This window comes from Danio rerio, chromosome 8, assembly GCF_049306965.1.
Source record: "Danio rerio strain Tuebingen ecotype United States chromosome 8, GRCz12tu, whole genome shotgun sequence".
NCBI classification, from domain to species: domain Eukaryota; kingdom Metazoa; phylum Chordata; class Actinopteri; order Cypriniformes; family Danionidae; genus Danio; species Danio rerio.
The window spans coordinates 16,361,043-16,373,579 of record NC_133183.1 but is presented as its reverse complement, the minus strand read 5'-3'; the positions used below and the strand labels follow the sequence as shown (position 1 = coordinate 16,373,579).

General features: G+C 35.5%; 1 protein-coding gene across 31 annotated transcripts in view; it reads left to right on the top strand.

The window, feature by feature from the left end:
• Positions 1–179: 179 nt before the first annotated feature.
• The window catches only part of cep350 (centrosomal protein 350), a 49,915-nt gene continuing 37,557 nt past the window's right edge, over positions 180–12,537 (top strand). For all 31 annotated transcript variants that reach the window (XM_073910149.1, XM_073910145.1, XM_073910132.1 and 28 more), the window contains exons 1-9: positions 180–314; positions 2,194–2,276; positions 4,862–4,958; positions 5,504–5,547; positions 6,062–6,176; positions 6,668–6,824; positions 7,308–7,858; positions 8,080–8,193; positions 10,830–10,952. In XM_073910149.1, the coding sequence (XP_073766250.1) occupies positions 4,874–4,958; positions 5,504–5,547; positions 6,062–6,176; positions 6,668–6,824; positions 7,308–7,858; positions 8,080–8,193; positions 10,830–10,952 (1,189 nt within the window). In that variant the 5' untranslated portion in view covers positions 180–314; positions 2,194–2,276; positions 4,862–4,873. The remainder of the gene's footprint in view (positions 315–2,193; positions 2,277–4,861; positions 4,959–5,503; positions 5,548–6,061; positions 6,177–6,667; positions 6,825–7,307; positions 7,859–8,079; positions 8,194–10,829; positions 10,953–12,537) is intronic.

Sequence of the window (12,537 nt, the reverse complement as noted above, 5' to 3'; positions counted from 1 at the left end):
AAAAATAACATCAGTGCTTGCTGATGATAAAATGGGTGAAATATATAATGCTGTTTTCCTGTCCCTTGTCTCAAAGATCAAAGAATGTTTTTGCTGTAATTCCACTAGTGACCACTAGATGTCAAACACGGCCAAGACAAAAAAATCTTTCTTTACGGAAGTATCGCGAGTTTCTCTTCGACGTGAACTTCCTGGAACAGTTGTTTGGATAATGGCGGACCGTCAAATCTAGCCAACGGCCGTGGTAACTCATCGTTAAAGCCGGGAAACACACACCAAAAGGCGGGCAGTGGATACAATACACTTTTAGGTAGGTATTAACCAATTACATTCTGACATCCACGCGTAGTGAAAGACAACCTCATCTTAGAAACGGAAAAAAGTTTGTTCGCGAGCTTCACTGGTTTAGCCGGTTAGCAGCAGCTGTTAGCAATAACTTTCGTCAGAGATTTTAAAAACGCAGTCCGGAATTTATGTTTTAATATTGAAAAACTGTCAAAGATAGATTATTGTTAGGTCTAACACACGGTTTGTCGGTTGTGTGGGTGATTTAGTTTGCCGTTTGATTCCTCTTCAATAAGGTATTTAATCTTAAATCGTATTTGTGTGATTGACAATTATGCGTCCTTAACTGTTAGTTAAGTTACGCTAGGTTTGTTTGTTTATTACTCGCCTTTATATCTAACGTTATATTTAATATCAACGTCTCCTATATAATGTTGGTTCGCGAAAGTAATGTTGTTTTTATTCTGTATTACACATAAACGTGTTCGTTATTCTTACCTCCTTATTATATATGATATTTGTTATGTACTTTTTGTTCCCTGAAGGCATGTTTCAGCTCTAGTAATCTCTAACAAAGCAGAGAAAATATACTGAGGCCACCGACAACCCTTTAAACGCCTCAGATAGAGATTTTATCTTGAATTTGAATGTGTTGTCAGCTGATCTCTCAGCTGATGCTGCTGGTCTGTCATGTTTTTGTTTTGTTTTTTTAATCTTCACAATGATATTCAGAAGGAAGGCTAATAGCTCCAAAAGGGATTATTTGGAGGCTAATCGATTGCTGTTAATAGCTGTTTTTATTTCAGCGTCAAATTGGAGCTTTTCCAGGTTGATTTGTTTGATTTATAAGGTGGTAGTTTAATAAACATTTCCCAGAGATGGGTTGCGGCTGGAAGGGCATCCATCCGCTGCGTAAAAACTTGCTGGATAAGTTGGCGGTTCATTCCGCTGTGGCGACCCCGGATTAATAAAGGGACTAAGCCGACAAGAAAACGAATTAATAAATGAGTTTAATAAACAAAGAATTTTATATCTGTAAAGTCACCTTTTCTACTGGGTCTCTGTGAAGGAGGTAAAGTTGATTTGCATATTTGTTCAATTTTAAGCACTTGTGACTAGGGCTGGGGGATTTGGCCTAAAATCTCGATTAATTGAACATTTTAATTTGATTATGATTAATGAACGATTATTTTATTTAATTATATAATTGTTTTGCCCTCATAGTTCACTGACAGGTTTTGTACAGTAAATGTGCTCACATATTACAAGTGAGATATTTCTGTATGAAGGGTGCATTACTTGATTTAAAAAAAAAAAAGGAAACACAAACTGTCTACTGTCTATGATTATTTGTTTAACATCAGTGTTGAACAACTGAAATTAAACGCGCACTACCTAAAATCAACAGTCACTATTTTTCTTATAAAAAGTGATAATAAATAACTTGCACTTTTGGAAATAAAGTAAATTACTTTCAATGTTTTTCATGTTAAAAGTAGAAAATAAACAGCATTTCTTCTAAATAACTCTTGCATATCCTGTAAATAATAATTTAAATAGTTCATTTCTTGCTTCTTCTTTAAACAAATGTTTTAATTAAAATAATAATTTTAATCTAATGGAAACTTGTGACACGGTCCCTATATTGTTTACAGTGCTGCTTATTTGGTCTGTGATTATTGATAATTATTATATACCTATTACTGTGAATATTTGCTCTGAAATTGCAGGTATGTCTTCCAAACAACATTAGCAATATTTAACGGTTTATAATGTTTTACTTTGATAGTCATTGGCGGCTAATATGATTTCCCTATATAGAATTGGGAAAGAATTCTTTATTTATAGGAAACAGACCAAATGCATGAATGTAAAAACAACTATACCGTAATGTCTCTGTGCAGGTAGAGGTGGCAGAACCGCCAGCTGTCCAATGTGTCCAGCTGACCCGAAGACCAGGTGGACTCATGTCTGAATAAAGCTGCTGGAAAGTAAGTCCTGGTTCATAATACCTTGTGCTTGAAGATCCAGCATGTTCCTTTAGCTTGTTAGTCATATTAATTAGTATTATTCATTATTTGTTTAAATGTGAGCAGTCATAAACTGAAACGATAATCTCTGAACTAAACAGTCCTGCGGTTAGATGAAGTTTCAGTTCCCAAAATATGATATGAAATTGAAACTGAGAGAGAACTTTCTTTGTCTTATCATTGTTTGTATTATACAGTTACAGAAAGTGAGATTAGAGTTTATGTTTGAGTTTTGGAGATGATGTAAATGCTTTCTTTTGAAGTTTATTTCCCTATTTTGGGCTTCAAAGTGAGCTTTGATTCCTTATTCTGAGCAGTGTTGATGAACAAAAATAATTGGATGAGATATAAAGTTTCTGTCAGTTTCTTTAGTTCAAAGCACTTATTTAGTTTGCTCTTGATCTGGATGTCTTTTATGAACAGGTGAGAGTCACAGGTGGTGTTATTATTCCTTATTATAGTCCCTGGAAACCTCTCACACACGTTGCCACTATAATTGGAAAAGGGATTTAATTGTTTATCTTTGCGTACATGTCAGACACCTATAAAAAAGTTTTCTCCCACCTATTAAAATTTATTCTGTTTGTTATTATTTTGTTTGTGCAAATAGGATCAAATGTTTGTTTAACAGAATCTACCACTATGTTATAATTAATTCATTGTAAATGTAGTTTATATAGAAAAATAAATGGTTTATTATGACATTAAAGTACAAATACATTTTAAATCTTTACTCTGCCATTATCTTGCAAACTGATTTTATGCATCTGCAAGCTAAAGGGTTTATTCATTTATGCTATAAACACTTGCGATAACTCATTCATTTATGCAAGTAAATAAATACATACCTGTATGCTGTGTATGTTTTTCTTTTTTATCAGTATCAAATACACTGAATAAACGCAGAACATTACAGTATTTCCTTCAATATGGTGGGATTTAATTTTCAGGTGCTATATAAAACAAAGTATCTAAAATTAATGTTATAAATTACATTCGATGGAGACACCAACATGTTATTCACCTATATGTTAGTAGAGTTTGTCATTAACTAGACATAGTAGTTGTTTGTTTGTAATGATCAGATTCTCAGTACAGAATTGCAAACATTTTTAGGTGTTTCTTCATGCTGGATTCAATAGAATTTGTCATTTTCTTGATGTTCTTGATTCCTTCGTTGGACCACACAAGATATTAGTCAGAATGAGTCTTAGTTACCTAACATTTTCATTATATGAAAAAAAAGTTTCTGACTTTCTGCTTAATGTTTTATTTTGTGCTAAATGGAAGCATAATAAAGAATAAAGATCTGATCGACATGAGATGAGAGTGAGTAGTGGAGTTTGGATGAAGTGTCGCTTTTAAAAAAAACTGAAAGTATTACTAATTGGTGTCCTATTGGTGGTCTAAAAATAGTCAGCATGAAATGAAAATTCATCTGTTTTCTAAATGCATGAACAGTTCATGAAATGTCACTTCTCTTTGGATATTGACTTGGAACCTGACTTGCTATCGACTATAATCTTGCACTCAGCTTATCTGCCTCCCTGAGTCAACAACTGATGAAATGAATATAGGTAATTTCACTCTGATTATGTGCATACGCTGTATTGCTTCTTTATTTTTCTACAACTTTACCAAAAATGAATAAATGAAGTCTGTGTAGAATTTAAGATGTTCATCAAACATTTTACTGGAACGTTCTGTTATGGCACTTGTAAATGAAATTACTAAAAAGATGCACAGATGAATTGTTTACAAGTCTGTTTTATGCATTTGTGAAAGCTAAAATGAGTTTCATACTGATTTGAAAGTTATCTTCCTTTCCTCATTCCAAACTGTTTTAGCATCGCCGTTACCTCATTTACAGCTCTTCAAAAAGTAGTAGAACGTGTTTAAATGACTCTGTACCTGTACCTGCTTTCCAGCGTAGTTCCCCCAATGAAATATTCATACAGGCCGCTGAGATATGTCTTGTTCATGTATTATTAATACATTAAAATTCAAGGTTCCGAACAGAGGGGGGGATTTCAGTGTCCCTTTGGAATATTTAGTGCATTTGTCACGGTGCTGTAGACTATCTCCACAAAACATGTTTTTTATTTAAAAATAGGCCATTGATTCTGTTTGCTTGGGGGGGGGGGACATACAAGGACAGGGACTCCATGTTATAATGGTATTGCCTTTTAAATGAAAAGCTCTGAGGCCATCATATGTCTGGCTTCAGGCATTCTAGCAAATTGTACACAATTTTTTTAGACCACATTGAAGGGACAACCGAGGCCTCTGGGTGAGACTTGGAAAATAAAAGTGATACGCTTTGATCAATCTATCTCAGGATCTATTGGTTGAATTTGTGGTTTGGTCAAATTTAGAGCCTCCATTTGCACAAAGCGTACTGGGAATGAAGTCATGTGTGTTAGTGCCACTTAAGGCCAAAATCTAAGCAACAAGTCATTGCCAATGAAAGCAATGTTTGACAGCAGATAATGACAAGATAATTGCTTCTCTCACATTGTTTGCCTGTTTTCCCCCTTTCCTCTTAGGTTGGCATAGCGATGTGGAGTCGCTTGCGAAGTGAGGCGGGGCCACCAGCCTCTGTCCCTTCCCAGCCTCCCTTTGCTGGGCAAGACAACAGGAGAGGTTTGTACAGCTGTGTCACTCTATCAGTCCCTCCAAAAGTTTGCGAGTCCAATAGTTCTTGAAATCGCAAGAATTGAAGTCAAGTCCTCTTTAATTCTGTAGCGCTTGTTACAATGCAGATTCTGTCAAAGCAGCTTACCATACATGGAGAAAAGAGAATGAAAAGCCACAACAATATTTCAGATTGTGGAACATTCCAGCATATCAGGCAAACAGGAGAGTAGATGTAGAATGCTACCTCTAGTTAAATTAAAACCGATTCAGTTCAAATTAATACATCAGCACAGTTAAAACCAAACAAACTAGTGGTGATGATTACAAGGAACCAAAACTCCACGATTTGACAGAGATGAAGAACAACCGTTGGGAGAAACCACAAATAATGACTTAAGGTTTGAGAAAGCCATCACAAAATCAGTCATTTTAGGCCCAAATATAAAAATAAAAATCTTCCTTGCAAAATCCTGGTGGAACTGGTGTATACTTTAAACATCCATGTGAGCATGTTTGCATAATTACTGATGTCATTGTTCCTCTCTTAATAGAGATATCTCAAGCCTGGAATTGTATAAATCAGACCAAAGCTGCCGTGAGTATTTCTTAAACTGTGTTTCACACATCTAGTTGTGATGTTGAAATAGATATTTGTTACATATTTTGTAATTTGGTATGTGTACTTATAAGTATGCACACACAGAAACCCACAAATTTTTAGCCCATCATTAAGTCTATTTATTTACTTTTGTAAATGTGTGTAAATTTATGTTATTCATTTTTAAAATTAATTTCAGTAATATTGTTGACAATACAGCTTGTAAACTTTTTTTTTTTTGCTCTTCAGTAGATATATAAGAGACTCCCTTTGTTTACCAATTTAGTGGATCTAATTGGCTTTGCATTGTAAACATTTTTACAAAATTCTGTGCAGAAATAGCAAAAAATTATTTAAAAAAAAATGATACTGATAAGTAACTGTTTATAAAGAGATGATAAAGTAAGATTCAAATGTACTATATATTCTATATATTTATTGCCTATAGTAGCATTATCGCCTTGAGTACAGAGATCTGTTGACTGAATGGCTAATTGTGGTCTTGTCTCAGTTGCGACACATTGAGAATCGTCTAGAGGCATCACCAGGCTCTGGAGTGCTTCTGGACTCCGTGCTAGACACAAAGAAGTCATCTGTGAGTGGCGGTCGGAAAATAAGCCGCAGAGGTGAGATGAGACACATCCTCTGTAACGCATACTTAGGCAGTCCACTTGAGAATATTGTGCATCCCTTAGCTACAGCAATGCAGTGTAATATTTCGATTTTTATATGTTGCGTTTTAAAAATGATTTGATGATCTGATTATTCTGTTAATGAAGTTGCATAAATATTTACAGCGCAAACAGTTGTTGCTTCATTTTTGAGTAGAAGGAATGGAAGTAAAGGCTTTCCGTGAGCCATGTGCTAATTTAAAAACTGCTTTGTAAGCTATGTTCTTTTGATTAATCAAAGGAATTGGTTTGTCATCCGTGAAGCAAACTGCCCTCATCACTGTGTAATCTAACTATATGAATATTTATTTATTTATGTGTTTTTTTGTTCTTGTGCAGATATACATTCTTTAGTCTATCATTTTGTAAACTTTTGAAAATGTAATATGCATGTAATCACATAAAGATGTTTCATTGTTACTGCATCTTCCATGTATTTGCTGCAGACGGGCGTCATGTGGAGGAAAGTGGGTCCAAGTCCAGAACGCGGAGTCGACGCAGTCCAGACAAAAGTTCCCGCAGTCCCTTGAGGAACAGCACTTTGGACAGCAATGCCAGGAAACCCAGTGCCGTGGAATTCAGAGAACCACTCGCTTCATACAGGTAAAAGATCCAAAGTAATCAATTGATTAATGCAGAAGTATAACAAAGTGATTGTTGTAATAAAAGGAAGTAGCCAAAAGCTGAAATAAAAAAATGTACATTGAACAGGACCCATTACACCAGTTTTCAAAGCTGTTACTGTAAGACAGGAGATCTTATTTTTTGGTTCATTTGCTTACTTCCTGTCTGACTGATTATTTCTTTTCCTGTTATTCCTTCAAATGTGGAAAGAATAAAAGTTCAGAACAAGCTTTGGAATATGCAGAAGTCAATGAGTGCAAGTTTTGTGTCTCAAACATGACTTAAACAAGGAACCACAATTTCTGCTTGGATAACTTCCAAAACACAATATACCCTTTCTCAAACCAGCTTTTTTCTCTTGTCAGTTGTGTTGCTGTATAGATGACTACCAGTAAATCTTTTTCCTATGCTCTTTAGTTTAAGCTTAATCGTGTTTTTTTTTTTTTTTCTTTCTTCAAACAGGGAAGCATCTCCGCTGCCAGTATCCCTCACCCAATCTGAACCAGAAGCCCTTTTGTTACCGACAGAGGTGGATATCCTTCAGCCTGATTTTACTCTAAGCCAGCTGGTGTATCAGCGTGACACCCGAGACATGCAGACCGCAGACCTGGACAGCCTGCACTCCTCAGCTGTAGACAGCACATCAGTACACTACCTCAATGATCTGTCTGCTCTTAACGCCATCCAGCAGCCTGACCAACCCATATTAGAGTCAGAGGGCAGGCCCAGAACACAATTACAGGCTAACACATCTCAGACGTCCAGTCCGGGCTCAATTGCTTCTGCACAACGGTTAGAGAGCCTGCGGCAGCGTGTGCCTGATGAAAAGATAGAGAAGCTGAAAGAGAAAATCCGCAGACAGAAGAAACATCTGGAGGAAACGGAGGAGAGAAGCAAGCTTTTGGGATACCTGGAGCAACCTGTGGGTATTGGGACAACCGGATACAATACCGCAGTACCCACTGCTAAAGTTCGGAAGGTGGCCCCAGCCCCTCCTGCACCCATTTATAAAGGTAAACCCTGGAAAGAAATGATGTGGTAGTGAAAGGTAGTGGGTTCAATCCCCATTAGGACTATAACCACTGAGCTTGAATGAGGCACTTAACTTCAGGTTGCTCTAGGAATACTGGGTTAAAGGTGTATTCTGAGATGCTTAATATAGAAGCTTCTGCTGAATGTTTTATTAGGTTGTTGAGTGAGAGGAAGCTGACTTCTGCGATTTCTTGTTTTTTAGGCTTCAACACCAGTGAGACTAAGATTCGCACATCTGATGGGAAAGTGTGGGCAGAGGAGGAGTTCCAGAACCTAAGCAGAGAAATATACAGAGACCTGACGCGAAAGCTCACAGGTATACATGGTGTTTCTCAATGTTGATCTTTCTATCGAGGTGTCATTACAGAAATTAGTAAAACAATAGGCCTAATGGCAGCACTAGCCCAATTGGGGCAGTGACAATCCTGTCTACTGTCCCGAGCTTCTCGCACTCTGGCCATCAGCAATCTTTATTGTCCATAAACATCATAATCTTCTCCATTGAAATACAACACATTCAAACAACATGACTGGTATAATTAATGTACAAAAATGTTACAGTATCTTTATTATACAGAGTTTTCTGGTTTTTATCTTAATCATTGATGGTACAAATATGTTTTGCATTTGAGTCATCATTATTTTAGCTTTATTGCAGCGTGGTGAATGTGCCATCTGTTTACATGGAATTAATATAAGTAATTAAATGTTTCGTTATTTGTTGTGAAGGAGCTCAAGTGTTCGTTACTTTTTGCAAGCCCTCTGTGTCAGGAAGCATGAGTAATGAACAGGAGCTAAAGCAGTGTCTTAATAAGTGCAGCTGAAACAACTTGCAGATTTCATGCTCTTCTAGTGGATTGCAGTTTGGCCAAAAAGCCTGCTTAATCCAAACGGCTCTTGGATGTTGTCTCGCATGCTCCTAATTGGCTCAGAGTTTCCAGGCGTACTGCCACAGCCATAGTTACATGTTTTCATGTCAGCCCTTACTGTTTTCTTCAAGGTTATTTGGAAGGATTGCATCAGTTTGCCCAGATCCTTAAAATAGCATTATAGAACAAGCTCATTTGTAATATGCATAACAATGCAGCTGAATTCCCTGTTGCCCTGCAATGGATTTGAGTTGTTGTCATTAAGGAGGGAATTTAGTATGCATGCATTTATTTCATAGTCCATTTAATTTTTTTATAATTATATAAGGATTCTTGAATCACAGCAAAATCAAGTTTGATTTTAAATGTTTCTTTTTGCACCATCTCTCTTTGTTTTGAATTGACTTAAATGGATTGAACCAAGCAGTCTTAATGCTCTCAAACCTACTGGAATTCATACTAGGCTAATGGCTATTCTTATTTTTGCTTTGTTTAGTGTTGTCTATATAATACCATAGTTTCTATAGGTTGTTTTTAATCATGTGGTTCTGCGAAATTCAGATTGAGGGCAGAAAGTAAAAAAACTAAATGGGAGATATACAGGAAAGTCTGTATTTTTATGATTTATACATTTCAAAGGAGATGTAAATAGAAAATAAGCACACATGTTGGGCATGATCCTTATATCATGATCCTTATATCAAGTTTTCTACTAAAATAAAACCTATTTACCTGTCAGAGTAAATACATACTGTATAATACATACTGTATAATTACATTACATGAAAAATACTATAGTGTTTATAAGCATATACTATAGATAATTACTTGAATTAAACTGGTAGTAATTATAGTGTTGCTGTGGTACAACACAACTGTGGTAATAAACAAATTATTCTTTTTCAGTTTTCTACGCTATAATCACCGTGCACCACAGTTTACACTAATGTTAAAATATTTATTAGAGTTTATCAGTTTACTATGCTACAGTATTCTGTAGCATTCATTAACAAAGATTTGTACACATTATACACTTTACCATGTGGTTCAAAAACAAGATTTTCATAAATTACTATAGTTTTTCCCTGTGATATCTTCCAGACATCACGAAATAACAAATAAAAGCATACATATATTCTACATTATTATTTATTTATTTATGTAAGGGGGAAAAGTGCTCCACAATAATAACTAGTTTTGTGGCATAGCCTGCATTTCTTGTTTGTTCTGTTGATGAACTTACCATCAACAAACCTTCAAATTGCTGCCTTTCTCAATGTTGACGTTATGGTTGTTTATTCTACTGAAACAACAGTAAAGACATGGATTTTTGAAAACAAGACAGAGATTTTATTACAGCGATGACATGGCAGGGTACATTATTTATATTCTCCTGGATTTTGTATAAGTGTGGTGGTGTTTGATCTGATTTTTATATAACATTAATAAATTTATTCACAGCTAGGCCTGTATATAATCTTTATTGGTGCTGTCAAACAAATTATCACATTTAAAAAAGTTTGTACACATGGATTTTTAAAAAAAAATCTTTATTACATGTTGCCTTTTCTTCCATTTTTCAGACCGTTTTTCTTAAACTTTCTTCATTTTATAAGCAAAAACTTTTGGAAGTCTATAAAACTGTTTGGCATTTCTTATTTTTGCCAACATTTGTAAACATCATAAAACAGAAACATTTTGACGTTCTGATAGTGATTCCTATGTAGAATGACTACTTCCTGTCCTCCATCTGAATTTCGTGGGTCTTCAATGAAGTCATGTGAAAACAACCTATTAGCATGTGTTTGTATATTTAAATTTCTTGTGTATGTAATTATTAAAATTTTTTGGTTGTGATTTATTTTTAGTTAATCTTTTTGTTTTTGTTTCTGTTTTTATTTTCATTTTGAATTTCAAGTATTTTGTCCACTTGCCAATGCAACATGTCGCAAGTATTAAATGTTAGTATTTAGTTTTCTTTTAACTGTACGTCAATCAACTAAGATGTTTTCAATAGTTTAAGCTCTATTTAACCAAAATAATTTCTTACTATTTAACGAAAGTAATCTTTTGCCTTTAACAGCACAGAGCACAAAACCAAAGCAGAGGCCTAGAGAACGGGAGAAGGTGAAAGAGAAGAAACCATCCAAGCCTGTTAGGAAAGTCCACAGATCCTCCTCTGCACCAGACTCAAATGCTAAACCAGGTCTGAGTCTTTTTTTTTTTTTTTTACTCGCTGTCTGTCTGTTTCACTCTGTGTCTCCCAAGCAAACAATTGCTGTTTATTCAAGCAAATGAAAGTAAAATAGTGTTTACCTGTAACTTTGCATATGAAGATCACAATCTGCACTAAAAATGGAGTTAATGCTTCACTGAACAGACATCAGTGGCCACAAATTGAGCTGGCAGCTCTGTGCTGAGCCTCTGTTGACCTGCTGGCGTCACTGTGCCCTGTTCTCTGCAGGGCATTCTTGTAAACATACGCGTGTGTGTGGGTTTGTTAATGTCTGTCTGCAAGCCCAAGCTAAGTCTCTTATCCCCACAGAAATTTCTAGAATGTGTAGCATGCAGATTAGCTGAATAGCTGCTGCGACACAGTGACGCAGGAATGCTTGATGTGTCCCAGCTCAAACTGCTGTGGCCTCGCTGACAGCTGGAGAGGTGTCAGGCTTTTCACGAGAGGACCGAAAAGTGAAATCTGACCCCTCCGCTAGTTTACCCTGTGCTCTTCTGACTTCTGAACTGGCAGTTAGTTTTTCTTATGGGGTCTTTCTGAGTTTAGCGCAATTAAGAGCATGCAAAATATACTTGTATGTTTTATTATGTAAGTGCAAATGCTTTTAGCTGCTGCTTAAGCTAGATTATATTAATTCTTTTGATGAGCGTACACTTATTGAGATGTTAGCTTTCAGTTTTTAACCTGAAGCCAAGCTAAAGAGAATATTTTTGAGCAAGTGAAACAGTTTAACTTGATGTTTTATAAAGGGTTACTGAATACAAGAGTGTCTACAGTAAGATTTGTTTCTGTTGGACCAGATTTTACTTGGTGTTTACTGGGCCTGCTCCTAAAAGGATTTGCGTATTGATTATTCCTAACACTGTATTTTTTTGTGTGTGGAAGAAAAAAGGCATTGATTTATTAATACTTTTCATTTATAAATTGCAATATTTTTTTGATAAGCATATATTTATATGGAGGACATAAGTGTTAGAATTAGCAGTTAGAATTAATAAATAGACAATTTTATAAATGTTTATTTAACTCTTGTTTTAAAACGTTAATTAATCAAACAGTAAAAACGTATTTGCCATTTGCATATCTTTTCTTTTTGCTACATGCGTTTTCTCAAGTTTAAAAATAAATCAAGTTAAAATGCCATTGGTCAGTTTACACATGGGAGCAACCAATCAACTTTCACCTCAGGTTAAGCTAAATCTTTGTTCGCTTGTAAATGAAAAGCGTGCTGTCATTGGACAGAGACAAAAACCATAGCTCATTTTAGTGGAAGTTTAAAGATTAGAGAAGCGACTCCAATGTTAGGGATTTATTAGCTTTAGCTGATTTCAGTAAAAGAAATTTTTATCTGGATTATCACTGTCTGTATAGAAAAGTTTTACAGTTGAGGGGTGATGTTAAGAAAGGGACACCAGTTAAACCGTAACACCGGCACTCCTGGTCCTCCAAATGTCTATGAAAACTTTGTCATTCTTTGTCAGCAGTTATATTTAGCTTTCTAATATATAAAAACACTAACCCAAAATGGCTGCATTCACATGGTTTTTAAACAAAT